This window comes from Manis pentadactyla, chromosome X, assembly GCF_030020395.1.
Source record: "Manis pentadactyla isolate mManPen7 chromosome X, mManPen7.hap1, whole genome shotgun sequence".
NCBI lineage: Eukaryota > Metazoa > Chordata > Mammalia > Pholidota > Manidae > Manis > Manis pentadactyla.
In genome coordinates, this window is record NC_080038.1 from 48,802,107 (window position 1) to 48,825,714 (window position 23,608).

At 44.3% G+C, this 23,608-nt stretch overlaps 1 protein-coding gene across 8 annotated transcripts in view; it reads left to right on the top strand.

Annotated features, from left to right (window-relative positions):
- The window catches only part of GNL3L (G protein nucleolar 3 like), a 25,256-nt gene extending 1,970 nt beyond the window's left edge, over positions 1–23,286 (top strand). For all 8 annotated transcript variants that reach the window (XM_036930866.2, XM_036930870.2, XM_036930872.2 and 5 more), the window contains 15 exons: positions 243–308; positions 4,208–4,248; positions 5,122–5,229; positions 5,896–6,012; positions 6,750–6,833; positions 6,998–7,133; positions 8,074–8,177; positions 9,515–9,659; positions 11,712–11,799; positions 12,293–12,467; positions 12,550–12,692; positions 13,014–13,150; positions 14,947–15,074; positions 21,167–21,386; positions 22,964–23,286. In XM_036930866.2, the coding sequence (XP_036786761.2) occupies positions 290–308; positions 4,208–4,248; positions 5,122–5,229; positions 5,896–6,012; positions 6,750–6,833; positions 6,998–7,133; positions 8,074–8,177; positions 9,515–9,659; positions 11,712–11,799; positions 12,293–12,467; positions 12,550–12,692; positions 13,014–13,150; positions 14,947–15,074; positions 21,167–21,386; positions 22,964–23,034 (1,716 nt within the window). In that variant the 5' untranslated portion in view covers positions 243–289 and the 3' untranslated portion in view covers positions 23,035–23,286. The remainder of the gene's footprint in view (positions 1–242; positions 309–4,207; positions 4,249–5,121; positions 5,230–5,895; positions 6,013–6,749; positions 6,834–6,997; positions 7,134–8,073; positions 8,178–9,514; positions 9,660–11,711; positions 11,800–12,292; positions 12,468–12,549; positions 12,693–13,013; positions 13,151–14,946; positions 15,075–21,166; positions 21,387–22,963) is intronic.
- Positions 23,287–23,608: the final 322 nt, after the last annotated feature.

Here is a 23,608-nt window from a genome sequence, read left to right on the forward strand (position 1 = left end):
AGGCACTCACCATGGAAAGGAGGTTTAAACGCCTCTCTCTGGGTAGTGAGACACTGCCTTCCCTGTGTAGACTCAGCCATACCAGGCCCCAGTTCCAGTATAGTCCCTTCTCCTAGTTCCTCTAATTATTAGGACTTCCTTAAATTCTTTAACATTTATTTTGCCTTTAGGGCTCTCAGAAGGGAGCTGGTGGTATTGTGGTTCCCTTCTCTGTGTTCAAATTGATTCTTCCATTCTGACAGGAAGAAAACCTTCAGATTTGAACCTACCTGCTTTCAAGCTAGTTGCCATGATGAAACTTAGACACAGTAAGTTTCTTCTACCACTCCCTCCCAATTCTTAGCTTTAATTAATATTCATACTATTTCACAGCAACTTTTAAAAATTACCTAGTATGTGCCAGATCATTCAGTCTGTCCTTTACATAGGGTATCGTTGTTGTCTTCCCAACTTCTTGTGAGGTGATGCTTGCTTTATCCCTCATTACCATTTTACAGATGAGAAAACTGAGGTCCAGCAAGGTTAAGTGACTTGATCGGAGGTGAATAGCAGTAAAAACTACATCACACTGCCTGTAATCTTAGTGTGCCCTAACATTTTTCTTTATAAGTTGTACCTTTAAGTTGATACCATAAATTGTACCAATGTTTAAGAGCATGGACTCTGGAGCCAGACTGAGTTTGAATCTCAGCTCTCCCACTTACTAGTTGTTTGGCTTTGGGCATATTATTCAGTCTCCTTATCTACAAACCAGGGTGGAGGGACTGGGAGGATTGGGTGGGTAATAGTAGTGTCTATCTAGTAGCATAATCGCATTTACATAATAGTGTTGTGAGGATTTAATGAGTTAAATAGGTAAAATGCTTAGAACAGTGCCTGGCACATAATAAGTGCTCTGTAAGTATTGTAAGTATTATCTTAAAAGATTAAATCTCTTCATTTCTCTTTGGAATTTAGACCCTTAGAGGATGTGTATACTCTCCTGTCATCAAATGATTGACTTGTCTTCAGCTTTGGATTTTTAACTGTGAAACAGACAATGTGGAAAAATTGCTCTTCTTTCTGCCTTCAGGATTCTCCCATTCCTCCCCATCATTTTTCAACTGGATAACTTGCTTGTTTTTCAGTTTTCAACTTCTGTATCACTTCTAGGAATCCCTCCCTGCAACCTTCTCCCTTGGTTTCCACTCATCTGTGCCCCTACAGGAACAGGGGCAATGGTCACTATATGATTGGGTCTGCCTCTTCTACTATACTATTAAGTTCTTACCCACATCTGGTTCATCTTTGTGTCCCAAGGGCCCATGGAAAGGAGGACTTTCCATGGCACAGCTATGTGTGTGACCATAGCTATAGTGTGACCAGGCATAGCTATTTGGTACTTATTGTGTGTCAGGAACTAGAATGTGTCAGTTAGTAGAGCTAACTTGATCCTCCTCCCACCATTATGCTTATAGCCAAGAGGGAGGAGAAAAATGTGATTCGTGGGCTCTTTTTTAAATAAAAGTATTCTTGATATGCAATCTTATATTGGTTTCAAATATACAACACAGTCGTTCAGCAGTTACCCATATTAAATCCTCACTCCCTCTAGTGCTCTTACAATCTATCAATGTTACAGAATCATTAACTGTATTCTCCGTGCTGTACTACCATCTGGAGACCAATTTATATTATGATTGCTAATTATTGTGCACGTTTATCCCCTTCCCCTTCCCCCCACCCACCCCAACCTCTCCCCCTTGGTAACTGCTAGTCCTTTCTTGGAGTTTGTGAGTCTGCTGCTGTTTTGTTCCTTCAGTTTTGCTTCATTATATACTCCACAAATGAGGGAAATCATTCGGTACTTGTCTTGCTCTGCCTGGCTTATTTCAATGAGCATAATACCCTCCAGCTCCATCCATGTTGTTGCAAATGGTAGGATTTGTTTCTTTCTTATGGCTGTATAGTGTTCCATTGTGTATATGTACCACCTCTTCTTTATCCATTCATCTACTGATGGACACTTAGGTTGCTTCCATATCTTGGCTATTGTAAATACTGCTGTGATAAATGGGTGCATGTGTCTCTTTGAATCTGAGAACTTGTATTCTTTGGGTAAATTCCTAAGAATGGAATTCCTTGGTCAAATGGTATTTTTATTTTTAGTTTTTTGAGGAACCTCCATATTGCTTTCCATAATGGTTGAACTAGTTTACATTCCCACCAGCAGTGTAGGAGGGTTCCCCTTTCTCTGCATCCTCACCAGCATTTGTTCTTAGTCTTTTCAGTGCTGTATCCTAACTGGTGTGAGGTGATATCTCATTGTGGTTTTAATTTTCATTTCCCTGATAATTAGCGATGTGGAGCATCTTTTCATGTGCCTTTTGGCCATCTGAATTTCTTCTTTGGAGAATTGTCTGTTCATATCCTCTGCCCATTTTTTAATAGCGTTGTTTGCTTTTTGGGTGTTGAGGCATATGAGTTCTTTCTCTATTCCGGATGTTAACCCCTTATCAGATGAGTCATTTATGAATATATTCTCCCATACTGTAGGATGCTTTTTGGTTCTGCTGATGGTGTCCTTTGCTGTACAGATGTTTGATGTAGTTCCACTTGCTCATTTTTTATTTTTTGCTCATATTTTATCTTTTCAAGTTTCCCTTGCTGAAGGAGATGTGTCCAGGAAACAATTGCTCATGTTTATACTCAAGAGATTTTGGCCTATGTTTTCTTGTAAGAGTTTTATGGTTTCATGACTTACATCAGGTCTTTGATCCATTTTGAGTTTACTTTTGTGTATGGAGTTAGACAACAATCCAGTTTCATTCTTTTACATGTAGCTGTTCTATTTTCCCAGCACCAGTTGTTGAAGAGGTTGTCTTTTTCCCACTGTATATTCATGGCTCTTTTATTACATATTAATTGGCATGTATGTGTTGGTTTGTATCTGGGCTCTCTATTTTGTTTCATTGATTTATGGGTCTGTTCTTGTGCCAGTACCTTTTGATTACTGTGGCTTTGTAGTAGAGCTTGAAGTCAGGGAGTATAATCCCCCCAGCTTTGTTCTTTCACAGGATTGCTTTGGCTATTTGGGGTCTTTTGTGGGGAACTTCCATCTATTATTTAAAATAACAATTGCTTACCCATTTGTACCTTTTTCAGGAACTCCTGTTATTTAGATATTAGCTCCCATGAGTCCATTCTTCATTTTCTATTTTTACCCATAAATTCCTTTTCTTTGGATTTTTGTTCTATTTTAAGCAAGCTCTTTTCCTTGCTCTTCTAGCTTATTAATTTGGCTGTTAGTGGTCTGTTCTGTTTTTTACTACATCTGTTGAATTTTTATTCAACATCAAGTTTTGGAGATGTTTTTCTCATACTGTTCCTTTGAAGTATCTTCTTGAAACTCCTTAAGAGCTTATAGTAGTATTTACAGTCTGTTTTGTACATTAATTCTGCTTTGGTGTGAACCATGTGATGTGATTGGGGCACCTGTTCCCTGTCTGGTTACCACAAGCTGCTCCTATTATTTTTTTGTGTGTATCCTGACCTTCTAGAACTTCCAACTCTAGGAATTCCCTTAGCCCCCTTGCAGGTGGTGAGAGTTAAGAGAAGCCATTGTTTCCCAAGAGGCCAGCTGAGAAGGGGATGATAGACAGAGTTATCATGGAAGTGGGGAGAAGGCTCTTAAGTTCCTGGGTTTTGTTAAGTTGTGATTGGAGAAGGTGAGCTCTCCACTTGTATCCAAGGGAGGCTGCAGCTTAGCTGACTAAGACTAGTCCCTTTGGAGGCAATGGCCTGAGCATGGTTGGCAGGAAGGGGAAGTTCTCTCCCCATTGCTAAGAGCATCTGCCCTGGCTTAGGTGGCTGTGACTCCTCAGATCATCTTCCCATGCTGCCAGCCACTTACCTCAGCCTGGTGCCGAAATTGTTGAGTTGACCCCAGCCAAAAGTTGGGGGAGAGAGTGGAGGTACAAGTGCAAATATGGTTCACTCTGTTCACAGGATTCCCTTAAGAATTGTTTCCATTTGCACTGAAATAATGCCCTAAACACTATATCCAGTACTTCCTCTGACACTGTTGCTGCCATCTCTGTGTCTGTCTTCTGCTGGGTCTGGGCAGACATGGTGTCTCGGGCTTCCTTAGGTTCCCAGTATGGGCTGGTCTTGAATAAAGTGTCAGCATATGTTGGGTAGGTGGATAATGGCTTTTTTTTTTTTGTAGAAAATAAAAAGCCAGGTAAAGGTTTTAAAGGCTGCAGGAAGGTAAGTTGGCCCCACTGTCAGGTAAGGTATACCTGTTGTTGGGGATAAGGTCAGGAACAGGTTCCCTGCCCTAGAAGAGGCCCACAAAACCTAGTAGATGTTGGGTGACTCCAGATATCACCACATTGGAATCAGCTTTTCTTCCTTCTCTGGGAGGCTGCAGCAGAAAATCAGCAGCATTTAATGAAGTTTCCACCATAAGCCATATGTTGCTTTGTGCTTAGTTACCTTGGTAGGGATTGTCATTGTCCCATGTTTTAGATGAAGAAATCAAGCCTTAGTGAGAACGTTCTAATGTTTAAGGTAGCACAGCTAGGAGTTGAGTCTGTCTGATTCCAAAGTCCCTATTGCTCTGAAGAGGAGAGGGAAGCTGAAACATAATATTTGGCCCTAGCTCCTGGATATCTGGGTCCTGCTGGGAAAGTTGTGGCTAAGTAAGACTTGGGCCAGAGCAGTGGGTGTTAAATTTTAGTGTGGCTAAAATTCTCAGACTTTAACCAGCCTGAGGGCTGGTTAAAACATAAGCCCCATCTCTGAGTTTCTGATTTAGTAGGTCTGTTGTAGCATCTGATAATTTGTATTTCTAACTAAAGTTCTCAGGTGATGTTGCTGCTGCTGGTCCAAGGACCACACTTGGGGAGCTATTTAGCATTTCCCTTGCCTTTTCTTGGGAAACCTTTCAGGTTCTCTCCCTCAGTTCTTCAGTCAGTCCTTGCCTGCTTAGGGGTAGAAGGGTCTTTTTCCAGCCACATAAGCACACCTCGGGGGACAGGGCCCTTCTTTTACTTCTGAGCCACTTTAAACCCCTGGGAGGGCTGATTTCCACAGGTTCATTAGCTCTGTTTAATTTTTTTCCTCCTGTGTTGTGACCAGCCTATAAAGCAGAATAGGAAGAAAACAGTTTCCAAAGTGGCCTCCTCTCTCCAGCTTGTTCACTCCAGTGATCATACCAACCGGGAGGCTGAATTAAAGAAGAAGAGGGTAAGTTCTTTACCTTGGGGAAGAGAGAGGGCCTGGCTTGACTGCCAGGTGCACAGAAGTGGAGAATGGAAGTGCAGAGGCTAGACTTGTTAGACTTATTGAGACAGTTTGTAGAAAGTGGAAGGGAAGGCAGTCACTTTGATATTTGATTTAGTGCTACCATTTGCTTACCTCCCAGTCTGTTGCTGTCCAGCTTATGTTCCAACCATTCCACTGAAATAACTCTTTCTTTGTAACACTCTCACTTCAATTTTCTTATGATTGCATGCTCCTGGCAGTCCTTCCTCTTTTTCAGTCTCTTTTGCTGCTCCTTCCTCTTCCTGCTCTTTAATCGATAGGAGCATCCCAGGACCTTGTCCTCCTGTCCCCTCTGGTCATAAATGCTTCCCTCTGCCTAGAACACATTCTCACTCAGCTTCCACATGGCCTCTTTTTATTCTTCTCTGTCATGCTTTCCCTTCCTTCATCTGTCTTTTTATTTCTCTCAAACCCCTTATCTCCTGCAGTCATATCTGCCTTCTTCCTGTACCCCTGCCCCTCCCATCTCTGCCATGTCGCACTCTTTCCTTCCTCTGTCACCCTTTCCCTTACTCTTGGTCTCCCATCACTCCCTTAGACTGAAGAGCTAGTCAGCAACAGTCCTGGTAATACGTGTTCATTTGTTAGGTTGAAGAGAGGAGGGAAAAGCAGCAAGCTGCCCGGGAGCAAGAGAAACACAGACGCAGGACGATTGAGAGCTACTGTCAGGATGTCCTGCGACGCCAGGAGGAGTTTGAGCGCAAGGTAAAAGAGTAGCCTTTGCCTCTAGGTAGGACTGGTGTGGCCTTGCTCAAAAGCATCTTTTGCCATTACTCTGAAAGGAAAAGGGGAACAGTGTGAGATTGTTGGAGGGGAAGTAAGTAATCAGTGTAGAAAAGATGGGAAACAGTGAGGACAGAGTGAAGGAGGGAGAATGAAAGGGAGGTAAGGGGCCATTTTGAGCCTTATCTGTGACTGGACAATCCTGGAACCCAAAGACTAGGGATGGGGAGTGGGGACAGGGAGACAGAGGACTGGGAGACATGGGGAGAGAGTATGAGGGGAGGTTTGAGGGAGGAGTATACGTGACGGCATGTTATCTTGCTTCTAGGACTGCATACTGCCCTTTTGGCATATGTTCACAACTAACAGAATATGCACTTTCCAACTCAAAGGCCCTTTTCTAACATAAGGTACATATTTTGCCCCCACCAGCCCATGTCCCCCATAAATTGTTTTTTTCACATATACCTCCTCAAACTCCTCCTTTGCACCCCAAGATGCACACTCAGGCCTCTGGTACTCAAACACACACTTAACACATAGGCACATGCACCATGTAGGTATATTTATTCTTCTTCCAGTTCTTGGCTTTGTTGGTTGGTCAAAGCTACTCTTTGGCAGGCTGGAACTCACATGGCTCCCCCAGCTTCCCATCGTTTCCAAAGCCCTGGGTTGTTTTCTTTCCTCCCCCGTACCATTCTCTTTTGTTTCCTATTTAGGAGGAAGTTTTGCAGGAATTAAACATGTTTCCTCAGTTGGATGATGAGGCCACAAGGAAGGCTTATTACAAGGAGTTCCATAAGGTATGGGGGCCCATTTCTTAAGGCCCTTTAGGGAGGGCACCAGTCCAGTCCCATCTCCTCTCCATTTCTCTTTTTCCTGAGATGGAGACCTTTGCTTTCATGGGCCTATGTGACTACTACCCAGTCTTTTCCCTGCCTTCATCCCCATGTCCTCTGCCTTGCAGGTGGTGGAATATTCTGATGTGATTCTGGAAGTCCTGGATGCCAGGGACCCATTGGGCTGTCGCTGCTTCCAAATGGAGGAGGCTGTCCTGCGGACAGAAGGCAACAAGAAGCTGGTCCTTGTCTTGAACAAGATTGGTGGGTATTGGGTAGGGTAGAGGCCAGGCCTTCTTGAAAGACTAGATTGGGCCAGACCCTGAGAACTGGCAACTCAGTAGCGTTCATAACAGTTGTGTGAAGTAGATACTCTTGTTCTAGTTTTTAAAGTTAGGAATCAGAGAGGAAGTCACTCGTCTAAGGACATATACACATTGACACTCATACCCAGTGTTGCAGAAATTGGGAATGGAGTCCAAGCCTGTCTGCCGTTTATTTCCCTGTTTTTGCCATTTTGAGGCAAATGGCTGGGCCCTGGTGCCCTAGCCTACATGACAGGCTAATCCAAATTGCAAATCACAAAACTGGCTAATGCTGGAAAGTTCATGTTTCCTCTGGAATCCAAAAACTAGACAAAAGAGCACATGAGCTTATCAGTTACTCAGGTTTGGGTCTTATCCCAGTTGTGCTCTCTGTTTTCTCTGGGATCTTGGATGAGTCCATGTCCCTCGAGCCTATTTGGGCTCATCCCAACCTCATAGGGTTGTTGTGAGAATTAATGATAAAGTGCTTGTTATATGCATGGTCAGTACTTCACAAATGGTAGCCCTTCTTGTCAGAGTTATTTTTGACATTTGGCCCAACCTAGAATGATCCAGAGAGGGAAGGGGAAACCCAGTCTTTGGAAAGTCTCTGACACTATGGTCATCCTGGCTTGGAAGGAAGGTATCTGGGGCCAAACAGCTAGTTACCTGTTGTCTTCAAGGGAGCAGAGTTCCTCTCAGGGAGGGCCAACTGGTCCCTGAGACTAGACTGTCATTTCTAACTCTAACGTGGGAACTGGACAGGGACTGGCAGGTCCAGGGAGATATCTTGTTGGCAGGAGGTGAGTCTAGCTTTGGGTGTGGAAGAATATGTCTCTGGAGTGAGCCATTGTGGTGATGTTCTCCTTACCAGTCCTGTCTGTTCCTGTTTTCCCCAGACTTGGTCCCTAAGGAGGTTATTGAAAAGTGGCTGGATTACCTTCGGAATGAGCTGCCAACTGTGGCTTTCAAGGCGAGCACCCAGCATCAGGTTAAAAACCTGGTAAGCTGGGGCCAGGGTCATAACAGACTCTAGGTAGCCTGTAGCCAGGGTTGGGGGATCATGGCTTGGACCAGGGCCTCCAGCCCTTTGCTAATTGAACTGGGTTCTTCAACTTTGAGCTTTTTTGCTTTACTGGATGACTTCTTAATATTAATTTTGTTTCATTCCTTTCTATATTGTGTGTGTGTGTATGTGGGAGGAGTCATTTCACTCCTTTATATGTATATATACACACACACAGGTTGGGGAGGGAGAAGAGAGTGGGAGTTACCAGATGTGTCATCCTAAGGCTTACTTTTCTTTTTTTCTTGGAGAGCTACCTTTTTGATGCTAAATAAAATTGGTTTCCAGATTTTTTATCATTATAATCAGTACTACAGTACACACCCTTGCATGTCTTCTTGGCTGGTGGGCAGGTGTTTGTGTGAGGTGGGCACTGAGAGGTGGCATGCTAGGTCATAGGCTTTATGTGGTTTACATTTACACTGACAAATTGCCACCCCTGCCCCATGGCTATACCAGTTTATCTTCTCACCAGTGGGATAGATGAATGTGTGTGAGGGTCTGTTTCCCTACATTCTTACTAACATTTGATATGATTAAACATTTTAATGTTTACTCATCTGGGAGAAACCTGGTATCTCATTTATAATTTTTTGGCCTTTCTGATGTCAAAAATGTGGTAAGCATCCTTTTCTAATAGCTCTTTCATTTGTATTCCCCCTTAAGAATATATCTCCTTCACCTGTTTCTTAATCATGGCTATTTAGGTTAATTCCTATTTTGCAATGCTGTGGTGCATAAGGAAAGAGAAAGAGATGGAAGGGTATTCTAGGCAGAGGAGGTGGCATCAGGAGTAAGGAGATGGAAACTGGAATGGCCTTGTCCTGTGTGAGGAATCAAGGGAAGATAGGCTGTGGACCAGGCATTCTCTCTTCCTTCCATAGGCAGGGAGGGTCAGTGTCCCTGTCATGTAGGCTAGGGCACCAGGGCCCAGAGAAAGGAAGCAGATTTGACTTGCATGTACTTGTGAGAGGCAGAGCTAGAACTTAGACCTGGCTTGTCTAGAGGCCAGGATGCCATCCTGACCCTGCCGAATGAGGTGAGAGAGGTGTGTCTAGGCAGAGGCAGGGACAGGAAACTGGAGATGCAAAGACAGTGGAAAAACAGCCTTGTGGGAGCAGGGAAATGGCAGGTGTTTGGGGCTTGTGTAAGAAGCCCTGTACATCTGGCTGGGGATCTCAGTGAACAAGGGGAGGCAGCCCTGAAAGTTGGAAATCTGGGCTCAGCCCACATCTCCTAACTAATGCTTCTGTATAATACCTCTCATTTTCCAGAATCGTTGCAGTATGCCAGTGGAGCAGGCTTCTGAGTCACTGTTGAAAAGCAAAGCCTGCTTTGGAGCTGAAAACCTCATGAGGGTTCTGAGGAACTATTGCCGCCTTGGTGAAGTGCACACCCATATCCGTGTGGGCGTTGTGGGTAAGGCATGTAGGGAGGTCATGGGGCCAAGGCTCCTTCCTTGGGTAGGGGCTTCATTGGGGAAGAGGATTCTGGGAACTTTGTGTTACCTTTTTGGGGAAGAGAGGTGCAGATTAGGAAGGGTTTTGTGATTTGCAATTTGGATTGGTGGACGTGGGAAGGCATATTCAGAATCACCACCATGTGTTGGAACCATGGGCCAAATGTGTGGGACTGGGCCTGGAGTTGGCACCATCTCATCCTACTAGAGCTGTGGGAGGGAGGAGTGAGTGTCTCCCTTTTTCAAGTAAGAACACTGACACCCAGAGAAGGGAAAGGAACTTGTGGGACTTAGCCTTGTGTTAGACAAAGCAGCGCTGAGGTTTATACCTAGGCCTGTCTGGAACCCAGGGCACCAAGGAAAGGATGGTGGGAAGGGAATATGGAAATTGAGAGAGGCACAGATAGACCATCAGGGAGAGGAAGTGAAACCAAGAGAGAAGACATTGAAGGGAGAGCTAGACACTGAGAAAAAGGTACAGTTACACATACCTGAACAGACATAGAAGAACAACTAGGAAGCCAAATGGCAGGATTGGTGAGTGGAAAGGGAAGACAGATTTAAAGGACAAAGTTATGCAGAGAGAAGGAGATAAGATCACAAAGAAATACCAAAAAGGACATAGAAATATGCACAGAGACCTGCAGAGAGAGACATGAAAGGGCGAGAGACACCCTATGTATACAGAGACAGACATGTAAAACCAAAGAAAGAATGAGAGAGTTAAATAGGAATAGACAGAGTCAGAGAGAGATGCACATAATGGCAGGAACAGAGAGGAACACATACAGACCTACACACATGCATGGATCACACGTGTACAGATCCATACATGTGGAGAAATGTACTAACCCAGAGGCAAACCACATGAAGACCAAGCCCTTCCCACACAGTCACCCCAACTCTGCTCTCCCCAAACTAATACAGCCAGAGAGAGACTCATGTGCCCAGATACACTTGACTCTCAGACATAGTCGAGCACCAAGAGTCAAAGAAGCAAATACACATATGTTCTTATGATGAGATGGACATGTGCATAGAGAGAGAAATAGGGACAAAGAGAGAGAGGGAGCCACAGACAGGGAGAGAGTAAAAGACGCACAGTGAAACACATCCAGAGGGTCATAAGCCCACAAAGAAGGAACACATACAGAGAGACTAAGAAAAGTAGGCATAGAGGGAGTTACAAAGAGGCAGATTGGGGTGGGGAGGATCAGAAAGGACAATGGTCAGAGTGAAAGACATTGAGAAAAACTGTCAGAGAAAGAGGTACTTAGATACAGAGATACACAGAGAAAGATATGAGAGAAAAAGACCTAAGCAGGAGAAAAAGATAAAAATGGAAAAAGCAATGATATTTAAAATAAGGAAAACGAAGACACACAGAGATGTACAGAGATTTCCCCACGTGAGGGGCACATGCACAGGCACATTTGTGAGAGAGGACACATGTAAATTCTAGCATAAGGTACAAGGGAATGAGGAGAATGAGAGGCCTGGTGAGGGAGAAACACAAAGACATCCACAGGCTGAGAGGTGCTCACAGGTAACCAAACAGAACAACACACATGACAGGCAGGCAGCTTCTGAGAGAGACTGACATGTGGAGATGATATGCTGCCTAACCTCCCCGCAACCACCCACTTGTGAATTATACAGTAGGACAGATGGTGCTCTGTTTCACAGACACTTTCCAATGTCTACCCTTTGTTGGATCATGTCACAGAGGCCTTGCATTGAGTACCTTTCCCAGGCTGGTTGTAGGTGGGAGGTGAGTTTCATATCTAGAGAGAGGGATACATCTACCCAGTATGCTCACAAATGGAGGAGAGGGACACAAAAGCCATGTGGGGGCTTGGTCAGAGCCTGGGGTGGGAAGATAGGAGGCCAGGCTCTGTTTTTGGCTTCTCCGTGGCCTGGTCACTGCCCCTCTCTGGCCCACCCACATACAGGTTAGCCCAGATGTTCCTGAGAGACCTTCCTGCAGTGAGCCATCTGCTTCTCCTTTGTAGGCCTTCCCAATGTTGGGAAGAGCAGCCTGATCAATAGCCTGAAGCGCAGCCGTGCCTGCAGTGTGGGGGCCGTTCCTGGGGTCACCAAGTAAGCACCCACCTACACCTACACTCTGCAGCTCTTTGACCCCGCCATACCCCCAACTTCCATGCCTTCAGCTCCTGCCCCTTTCCTTATGTTGCATCGCCTCCAAGTCTTGCCAGGAAGTCTCAATAAATGCCTTCATTGACCTGGCACAGCCTAGGTTTGGGCCAGATGCTCAGCTGGGTGCCTCCCCACTTAGATCCTTGAAGTCTTTGAATAGCCAAGCAAGTTTGGACTACGAATAAGCAGCTCCACTTCCTAGATGAAGCAATTGAGTCTCAGAGAGTCAGAAGTTTGCCCCTGGTCCTGCAACTCAATCCCCAGTGGCAGAGGCTGGACTAGAATCAGTCACAGGTCTGTAGGGCCCCAGAGCCCTTGGCCTCACATTTCTCCGCCTTCATTCTGTATGCTCTCTGCCACTCACCCCTTCTCCCAGCTGTTTGCCTATAGTCTAGAGTATGCCAGACTTCCAGGCTCATCAGTGTCCTCTCCCCAGATTCATGCAGGAGGTCTACTTGGATAAGTTCATCAGGCTGCTGGATGCCCCAGGCATTGTTCCCGGACCCAACTCGGAGGTGGGCACCATCCTGCGCAACTGCATCCATGTGCAGAAGCTGGCGGACCCTGTGACCCCAGTGGAGACCATCCTGCAGCGCTGCAACCTGGAGGAGGTATGCAGGACTGTTGCTCATGCCCTACTTTACCCCAAGGGCCCTTCATTCTTCCTCCTGATTGCTTTTCTTCCTCCCCCAGATTTCCAGCTATTATGGTGTGTCTCAGTTCCAGACCACAGAGCACTTTCTGACTGCAGTGGCCCACCGCTTGGGGAAGAAGAAGAAGGGAGGCATGTACGGTCAGGAGCAGGCAGCCAAAGCTGTCCTGGCTGATTGGGTGAGGTGAGGAGGGGACTAGGGCTAAGGGTGAGGTCTGCTGGGAGTCACGTCCCACAAAGGGACTCCTCTGTGTTCATTGCAGTGGCAGGGAAGCCTGACTTCCTGGGTCCCCGGACATGGGAAGGTCAGGGTGCCAGGGCATGTCCCACTTGGGAATTTACGGCCCATAATTACACAGTAACTCAACCTCTTACTGTCCAGAAGGCACTGTCTGGGTTTTCTTGTTCCTCACTGTTTCCGACTTGAAAACTCATTCTCTCTTTGATTGGTCATTTGCTCTCTTAATGACATCACCACCAATTTCATCCCAACGTCCTGATGCAGTGGGAAGATCAGCTTCTATACACTCCCACCAGCCACCCACACTCTGCCCACCCATCTCAGTGCTGAGATTGTAAAGGAGATGACTGAGGTCTTCGACATTGAGGATACTGAGCAAGCTAATGAAGATACCATGGAATGTAAGTGGGGGCAAGTGAACTGGCTTGCTCGACACTTTGTCTTGCCCTAGTGGAGCCACACACACCTGACAAAAAATCCCACATCTGACCTCCCCCTACTCTGGCTTGGGAAAGTTGTTTAACTTGTTGTAAGCTTAATGTCATCTCCCAAAAGGTGTAGAGAACTCTATGGGCCATGGGAGGTGATTGTGGGCTTAGTATATAGGAGAAAAATCAACAAAGTGCTGAGTACACTGCGAGGTGCTCAGGAAATGCAACTCCCTTTCCTTGTCTCTTGGGTCCTGGAGTGGACTGAGTCACTCCTACAAAACTCCTTCTGTCATGCTGCCCTAGGCTTTGCCTCAGCCATTGCATGTCCATTTCTAGATTTTCATTCTCACACCCATTGGCAGTTGAGGCATCTGAGTCAAGGAAAGGTGATATTTGCTGAATGGTGTGTAGTCAGTGGCAGGGAGAGGTGCTGTTCAAACTAGCTCTTCTGCCCTTTTGTTGAAGATTCTCTGGGCTTCACAGGAGCTAACTGGTTAAAAGAATGAACTAACGGGGTTCAAATCCAAGTTTTGTTTCTTGTTATATGTATGATGCTTCACAAGTTAACTTCTCCATATCTCCATGACATCATCTGTAAAATGGGGTTAATAGCACCTACCTGATAAAATAGTCATGAAGACTTATTTTATATGTAAAAACATATAGAGCCATGCCTAGGTTTAGTACTTGTTTTGTGAATATTAGGTGTTACTAAGACAATTATTTGCTGGTGTACAGAGGTGTGGCTTTCAGAAACTCCTTTAGGTAGTTTGTTGTCTTCAGATGCTACCGTTTGCAACTCTGGCTTATGGCTTCTTTTTCCTTCTCTACCCCACCAAAGAAAGGTGTCAGTGCACTTTGGGCCTGTCTATGGACACTCTGGGGTCATGGAGAAAGCCCAGGCTCTCCTGGCTTCTAGTTTCTGTGTTTCTTTTGAGGGCTTGTAGCTTTCCTTCTTTGGCCGTTTTAGTGTCCTTTGATTACAAATGAGGACAGGAGTACTTGCATGCCTCAGAGTTTATTCCCCATGATGCTTCAGGCAAGTCAGTCCCCTTTCTGGACTTTTCTTTTCATCCAAGTGGGTAGTTGGGAGAAACTGGAGCTTGTGTTCTTATGATGCTGCTTGATCCTGGCTGTATGTGAGGGGAAGAGGGGCTCTGTCACTAACAATGTACTTGGGCAAAAGATTGAGGTCTGGGGGATTAAGAAGAGGGAGAGGTTAATGGTGAGAGTTTCCTAGAGGAGTTGGCCCTGGTGTTGGATCTTGAAGAGTGAGTAGGGATTAGAGGCCTAGGGAAAGGGATGGAGGCAGTTTAGAAGCAGATGTGAGGGTAGTGGGGGCCTAGGTCAATGAATGGACCCATTATTGGTTTGCATTGACAACCAGCTCCAGGCAAGGGGCCAGAGGGAAGGGGAGAGAGGCCTGGTTCTGGGTAGAGAATCCCAGTGGCTGTTATTTAGAACAGCATCTCAAGCCAGTGCATTTCAGGCATCCTCTGCTGTGACTCACAGAAGTCCTGTCAGGTCTGTCGCATTCTCATTTTCCAGAGAGGAAGCTGAGGCTCCAAGACCACTCCTAGGAGGCGAGTGCCCACTGTAAAAATTCATGCCTTTAATCCTTTGTCATGTGGCCTCCCAGCAGGAATGAAAGAAGCTTCCCTCCTAGATCTCCTTGGCAGCATTCACATACCCACTGAGGCCTGACCTCAGGGGGCTGGCAGCAGGAAGCAGTCTGGGCCCTGACAGTGGTTTTGGTTGTGTTAAAGGCTTGGCCACTGGAGAATCTGATGAGCTGTTGAGTGACATGGACCCACTTGAAATGGAGATCAAGTGGCTCCATTCTCCGATGGTGAAAATAGCAGATGCCATGGAAAATAAAACCACCGTGTATAAGGTACCTATCCTCCTTCTTCATACCCTTCCAGATATTCTGTAGCCGTCAAAAATAAAGGACAGTTCTTTAAGTAATCATGTGGAACAATCTACAAGATGAATTTGTAAGTGAAATAAGCAAAATGCAGAATATGAATATCATGCTACTATTTGAATTAAAATAGGTCTCTATCTGCTTATGTGTATATATGTATATGTATAAAGATGGAATAGCTTTGAAAGGACACTCAAGTCAACTGATAGTGACTATCTCCAAGTGAAGGACGCAAGGTGGCTGAGAGACAGAAGCAAGACAGAAGTTACTTTTTCACCATATGCTCTTTAGTACCTTTCTTTTTTAAAAATATTTTTTATTAAGGTATTATTGATATACACTCTTATGAAGGTTTCACATGAAAAAACAATGCGATTACTGCATTTACCCATATTATCAAGTCCACACCCCTACCCCAATGCAGTCACTGTCCATTGGTGTAGTAAGATGCCACAGATTCACTGTTTGCCTTCTCTGTGCTACACTGTTTTCCCCATGATCCCCCACACCATGTGTACTAAACATAATACCCCTCAATCCCCATTTCCCCCCCTCCTGACCTGCCCTCCCACACCCCTCCCTTTTAGTAACCACTAGTCCCTTCTTGGAGTCTGTGAGTCTGTTGCTATTTTGTTCCTTCAGTTTTGCTTTGTTGTTATACTCCACAAATGAGGGAAATCATTGGGCACTTTTCTTTCTCTGCCTGGCTGATTTCACTGAGCATAATATCCTCCAGCTCCATCCATGTTGTTGCAAATGGTAGGATTTGTTTTCTTCTTATGGCTGAATAATATCCATTGTGTATATGTACCACATCTTCTTTATCCATTCATCTACTGATGGACACTTAGGTAGCTTCCATCTCTTGGCTATTGTAAATAGTGTCGTGATAAACATAGGGGTGCATGTCTTTTTCAAACTGGGCTGCTGCATTCTTAGGGTAAATTCCTAGGAGTGGGTCAAATGGTATCTCTATTTTGAGTTTTTGAGGAACCTCCATACTGCTTTCCACAATGCTTGACGTAATTTACATTCCCACCAGCAGTGTAGGAGGGTTCCTCTTTCTCCACATCCTTGCCAGCATTTGGTTTTCTTAGCCTTTTTGATGCTGTCCATCGTTACTGGTGTGAGGTGATATCTCATTGTGGTTTTAATTTGCATTTCCCTGATGATTAGTGATGTGGAGCATCTTTTCATGTGTTTGTTGGCCATCTGAATTTCTTCTTTGGAGAATTGTCTGTTCATATCCTCTGCCCATTTTTTAATCAGGTTATTTGCTTTTTGGGTGTTGGGGCGTGTGAGTTCTTTATTTATTTTGGATGTTAACCTCTTGTCAGATATGTCATTTACAAATATGTTCTCCCATACTGTAGGATGCCTTTTTGTTCTGTTGATAGTGTCCTTTGCCATACAGAAACTTTTAGTTTGATGTAGTCCCATGTGTTCATTTTTGCTTTTGTTGCCCTTGCTTGAGGAGATGTGTTCAGGAAGAAGTTGCTGATGTTTATATTTAGGAGATTTCTGCCTTTGTTGTCTTCTTAGAGTTTTATGGTTTCATGACTTACATTCAGGTCTTTGATCCATTTTGAGTTTACTTTTGTGTATGGAGTTAAACAATAACCCAGTTTCATTCTCTTGCATGTAGCTGTCCAGTTTTGCCAACACCAGTTGTTGAAGAGGCTGCCATTTCCCCATTGTATGTCCATGGCTCCTTTATCATGTATTAATTGACCATATATGTTTGGGTTTATATCTGGGCTCTCACATCTATTCCACTGGTTTATTAGCCTGGTCTTGGGCCAGTACCAAATTGTCTTGATTACTGTGGCTTTGAGGTAGAGCCTGAAGTTGGGAAGCAAGATCCCCCATGCTTTATTCTTCCTTTTCAGGATTGCTTTGGCTATTTGGGGTCTTTTGTGGTTCCATAGGAATTTTAGAACTATTTGCTCTAGTTCATTGAAGAATGCTGTTGGTATTTTGATAGGAATTGTATTGAATCTGTAGATTGCTTTAGGCAGGATGGCCATTTTGACAATATTAATTCTTCCTATCCATGAGCCCGGGATGTGTTTCCATTTATTGGTATCTTCTTTAATTTCTCTCATGACTGTCTTGTAGTTTTCAGAGTATAAGTCTTTCACTTCCTTGGTTAGATTTATTCCTAGGTATTTTATTCTTTTTGATGCAATTGTGAATGGAATTGTTTTCCTGATTTCTCTTTCTTCTAGTTCATTGTTAGTGTATAGGAATGCAGCAGATTGCTGTGTATTAATTTTGTATCCTGTAGCTTTGCTGAATCCAGATATTAGATCTAGTAGTTTTGGAGTGGATTCTTTAGATTTTTGTATACAATATCATGTCGTCTGCAAACAGGGACAGTTTAACTTCTTCCTTGCCATTCTGGATGCCTTTTATTTCTTTGTGTTGTCTGATTGCTGTGGCTAGGACCCTCAGTACTATGTTGAATAGAAGTGGGGAGAGTGGGCATCCTTGTCTTGTTCTCAATCTTAAAGGAAAAGCTTGGATGCTGTCCTTCTTTGTCTCTTGTGATTTTCTTTGTTTTGAAGTCTATTTTGTCTGATACAAGTACTGCAACTCCTGCTTTTTTCTCCCTATTAGTTGCATGAAATACCTTTTCCATCCCTTCCCTTTTAGTCTGTGTATGTCATTTGGGTTTAAAGTGAGTCTCTTGTAGGCAGCATATAGATGAGTCCTGTTTTTTTAATTCATTCAGTGACTATGTCTTTTGATTGGTACCTTCAGTCCATTTACATTTAGGGTGATTATCAATAGTTATGTACTTATTGCCATTGCAGGCTTTAGATTCATGGTTACCAAAGTTTCAAGGTTAACTTCTTTACTATCTAAGAGTCTAACTTAACTCATTTAATATGCTACTATAAACACAATCCAAAGGTTCTTTTTTTCTCCTCTTTTTTCTTCCTCCTCCATTCTTTATATATCAGGTATCATATTCTATACTGTTTGTCTATCCCTTGATTGACTTTGGGGATAGTTGATTTAATTTTGCATTTGCTTAGTAATTAACTGTTCTTCTTTCTTAGTGTGGTTTTATTACCTCTGGTGACAGCTATTAAACCTTAGGAACACTTCCATCTATAGCAGTCCCTCCAAAATACAGTGTAGAGACAGTTTGTGGGGGGTAAATTCTCTCAGCTTTTGCTTATCTGGAAATTGTTTAATCCCTCCTTCAAATTTAAGTGATAATCTTGCTGGATAAAATATTCTTGGTTCGGGGCCCTTCTGCTTCATTACATTAAATACATCATGCCACTCCCTTCTGGTCTGTAAGGTTCCTGCTGAGAAGACTGATGATAGCCTGATGGGCTTACCTTTGTATGTGATCTTATTTTTCTCTCTGGCTGCTTTTAATAGTCTGTACTTATCCTTGATCTTTGCCATTTTAATTACTATATGTCTTGGTGTTGTCTTCCTTGGGTACCTTGTGTTGGGAGATCTGTGCACCGCCATGGCCTGAGAGACTATCTCCTCCCCCACTTTGGGGAAGGTTTCAGCAATTTCCTCCTCAAAGACTCTTTCTATTCCTTTTTCTCTTTCTTTTTCTTCTGGTACCCCTATAATGTGAATATTGTTCCGTTTGGATTGGTAACACTGTTCTCTCAATATTCTTTCCTTCTTAGAGATCCTTTTTTCTCTCTGTGCCTCAGCTTCTTTGTATTCAGTACTTTTAAGTTTTATACCATGTTACACATATTACCTAGTCAAACTATAAAGAAAAAGAAAAATATTTTAAATAAACAAAACAGAACAAAATGAAAACACTGACCCCCAAAAATGACAGACTTCCATGGTTCAAAATCATTACATGGTTTAAACCTATTACTCATAGCTTAAAATCAACCTCAAGGCCTTCTGTGTTCTGACTTCATATTCATCTTTTCCTGCCTCCACCCCAACTCCAAGCCACCCCACACTAGTTATTTCCCCAAAGCACCATGCTCTTACCCTTTGGGGCCTTGGCAGGAGCATAGCTGTAACCCCTGCCCATGGTCTACTGCCACCACTGCCAGAGAATTCCTTAGCCCTCAAGAAGTGGCACAAGTGTCAAGGCCTCCAGGAAGACATCCTTGATCCACAAGTAGTATAAATTAGTCCCTCACATCCATGCTTTCCCAACCTGTGCCTCTACTCTCAGCCTAGTGTATCTTCCATCACAGTGCAGATGTCTGTGTCTGAAACCCACTGAACTGTGACCTCCCAAAGGGTAGAGATGGGGGCGACTGGTAGAAAAGGCTGAAAATGCCTGCAGGAGTCATAGCACATTGTATCAACTTGATTCTGTAGGTGCTGGGCAGCCATGAAAGGGTAGGTGATGTGGTCAAATTGGGCTACTAGAGACCATGGGTCAGATGTCCAGGAGAGAGGTTTGAAAGCTTAGACTAGGGTTACAGGAATGGTAGGGGCAGAAAGAAGCCAACTGCTTCTCAGGGATTTAGGAGGGAGAAGCCACAGGGCTTGGTGACTGTTTTTGGGATTCTGGATACTAGTTAGAGGGATGGAAGAATCATGGGTACCCAGATTTACAACGTAAACAAATGGATAGCTAGATAGTGATATGTATTCTCTGGCTGGAGCCAGGCTGGGAAAGATGCTTGAGAGAGCATGCCCCCTCCTTGGACCTGCCATTGCTTGACAAAGAATGCACTCTGCCAGGTGCCCAGGGAGCCCACAGGGAATGAGTGAAAGACCTGTACCTCACCACCATTACAAGCAGATCTTGGGGAAGCTAGGAAGAAAGGACTCCTCACTTCCCAGAACTTTAGGGAAGTGACATGGTCAGACTTGTGTATTATAACTGTCATTCTTGGGTAAAAATCAGTATAGAAAGAAAGGGGCCAGGGTGGAGGCAGGGAGTCCAGGAAGGAAACTGTTGCCTGTACTCTGTAAGAGATGATGAGGCCTGCCATTTGCATCTTCACAGAGTTTGAAAGATTCCCCTGGTGCTTACAGGAAAATCAGTGTAAAGTTGTGTATTTCAGGCCATCTTCCAGTAATATTTCTCAGTGAGCCCTAGAATATAGCTTTTTATTTCAGGGACTTAAGCACAGCCACTCCATTGCACAATTCTGGGAGATACCATTTAGGTGTGCTATATTGTGAATGGTGCCCCCTGCAGCCCCAGAGTTGTACAGTGTGGTATCCTTGCCTTTTCCCCCATTGTAATGTAATGGGTAGTCATACATATAAGCCTGACTGCTTAGGTTCTAATTTATTCTACTGCTTATAGCTGTGTGCTCTTAGGTGCCTTGTTTGTCATAGCATTGTTGCAGGGATTAAATGAGGTAAAACACACATGTGTGTGCATATGTGCACATATATATATGTATATGTATGTATATGTATGTGTGTGTGTGCACGCACGTATGTGCTTAGAATGGTACCTGGCACATAGTGAGCTTTCTGTCAGTATTAGCTTTTATTATCCAGGTGTATCTTCTGCTCCAGCCAAACAGACACCCTTTTGAGTGCCCAGGTGTGCTCTTTGCTTTTCTGGGGTTCATTCAGGAATGATAATCCCATTAGAAATATGTTGACTACTACCATCTCCTCAACTTCTGTCATTTACACTGGACCTTTCTGGTAGACACTTAACACACTGACTTGTGGTATGGTTGGTTATATCCTCTTTAACCTGGGTGCTTCTTAAAGATGGGACTGCCTCTGACTCATTTCTCCAGCATTTTCTCACACAGAGCTCAGCACAAAGTAGGTGTCAGAAAATATTTATTAAATTGAATAAGACTTGAAGGGTCACTTGAACAAAGATCATTGTAATACCAGTTGTTGTTATTGATCAACTAACTGTACCTTTTCATTTTATTCTTGTAAAAGCCATGCAAGCTACCCATTGTCCACCCCCATTTGACAGGTGAGCAAACTGCAGCTGAGAGGTGGAGCTTAGTTGTGCATGGCTCCAGGCTCTCTGTTCTTACCGAAGCCTGTCCCTGCCTCCTTTGCAGAAATCTCTGGAGGTACTCAGGAGACCCAGACCTCACGGTTGTCCTCTTTCTCCCCAGATTGGAGATCTCACTGGGTATTGCACCAGTCTGAACCATCATCAGATGGGGTGGGCTAAGCGCAATGTGGACCACCGCCCCAGGAACAGCAACATGGTGGACGTTTGCCCTGTGGACCGCCGCCCAATGCTGCAGAGGATCATGGAGACAGACCCCCTGTACCAGGGCCAGGCTCTGGCATCTGCTCTGAAGAATAAGAAGAAGATGCAGAAGCGTACAGGTGGGGGCACATGACCACCGCCTTGTATTCCAAAAGGGGCTTCTCTGGGGCCTTGATTAGGAGCTCCTGAATGAGCAACTCCATATGGCCAGCCCCAGCCCAGGGTTAGCGGGCAGGAATGGGTGAGGAAGCTTACCTACTGGCACACTGGCTCTCAAAGTTTAGCTTATACTAGAATCACCTAGAGGGTTTATTAAAACAGATTTCTGGGACCTACTTGCAGAGTTTCTAATTGAGTAGCTTGGCTGTAGGGCCTGAGAATTTGTGTTTCCAACCAGTTCCCAGTTGATGCTGATGTTGCTCCTCTGGGGATGAGAACCACTGGCCTAGTCTGTGTATCAGATAGCCAGCAGTTATTTATTAGCTGCTTCCTATGTATTAGGAAGCTTACAGTCTAATGTTTACTTTATCAATTGGCAATACACTCAAAATTAAAAAGGTATAGAAGGAAAGGCTCTCTCTTAAACTCCTAGTTATCCAGACTTCCCTCTAGAGGTGACCAGTTAATTTCTTGTGTCTAATTCCTGAGATAGGTACATAGGCAAATAGTCTATGTAGTCTTTTTTCTCTTTTTCTGTACCAGTGCTGATCTATTGAATATGTAATTTTGCCACATTATTTTTCCATTAAATATATATTAGGGATATTTTCATGTCAACTCATGAAAGAACTTCTTCCTTCATTTTAATGGTGGTCTGCTGTGTAGCTGGCCTGTTGTAGGTTCTTATGCTATACTAATATTCACTAACTCATTACAAAGGTCTTACCTTATTTGGCAAGTGAGGAAACAGGACCAGAGACATTAAATGGCACACTCAAGGTAAGACAGCTAGTATTTGATGGAGCTAAAATGCAAACCTAGGATTGATTTCATAAGCCCTGTTCTTTGAATTAGGCTGTGTTCATTACTATTCACTCTTAGCCTAGTTCTACACTGAGTCCTGGGAACCTAGAGGTGAATTGCCCTTGAATTCCTGGTCTTATTCAGGAGTTGGGAGGAGACAAGAAAACAGACACTGACAACACAGAGTAATCACTGAAGACCCCCAGAAAGCACAGTGAAGGAACCCAAACCAGCTTGGTGAACCTAACCCAGATGGTGGTGTAAGGGTGATCAGAGAAGGCTTTCTGGGGGAAGTGATTTTTGGGGAATCCTGAAAAACAGTAGGGTGTGGCTAGAGGATTGGAGGTGAGCATTCAGGCTCAAAGCACTTACTGCCATGCTACCTCTTTGCTGTCAAATCTTTGAGGATAGTGGCATAGTGCTGAGTTCAACACAGTAAAGAAAATTGCTGTTTTGATATTAAGAAGGGATAAAAGTACTTGAAGCCAGTGAGTCTGACACTCTGAGTTAGAAGCTGTGTTGGGGTGATCATTTCACAGGGAGACAAATGGGTCTACTTGTGAAGCTGAATAGTGGCTACTGGGAGTCCACCAGTTGTTTTTGTTTAATGTTGTGGGGTAAGTGAGCCAGTTTGGGAGTTTGGTGCGAACCAAGGTAGGTGTAGTCCAGCTGCTGCAGGCCTTCTGTTGGCTAGCCAGCAACCAAGTGACTGCTTGTATTTCTCCATCTGCAGATAAACTCGCCAGCAAGCTGTCTGATTCCATGATGTCTGTCCTCGACCTCTCAGGCAACGCTGGTGACTGATCTCACCTCCCTCCTCTCCAAACACCAGTTCAAGTGGGATGTGGGATAGCAGAATATAGATGAAATAAAATGGTTTGCTTCTCCCTGAGGCACCTGCATATTAGAAAAACGCTTCCCCCATCATCCCTCATCCCATTCTTCCCTGCATTCTCCAGGAAAAGACTTCCAAGTCCCTGGAACTGGCAAACCCAGTACCCTTTATTTAACCCCTACTCTGTTTTACAAGAGAAATAAAAGAAATTATCAGAAGAACCCTGATGCTAACAATTTATCCCCCACTCTGTAGGCTGAGCTGGTGGGAGTGCTAACCCTTCACAAAACCCTCTTGGACAGTTAAACATGCAACTGGAGGCTAGGCTGCTGGCAGACCTGGGGGTCCCTGAGAGGATGATGATTTCTTTACCAGTCCACAACAGGTAACAGCAGCAAGGCATTTCTGCAGCCCACTTATCTTCCTCCCACCTAAGTCCATAGATCCTTACCTGAGTGGCAGTGGGAGTAGGGGCAAGAGTGGTGAGCATTCTGTGTCTCTGGAAGGGTCTGGGGATAGGACAGAAAAATAACACACAAGCCT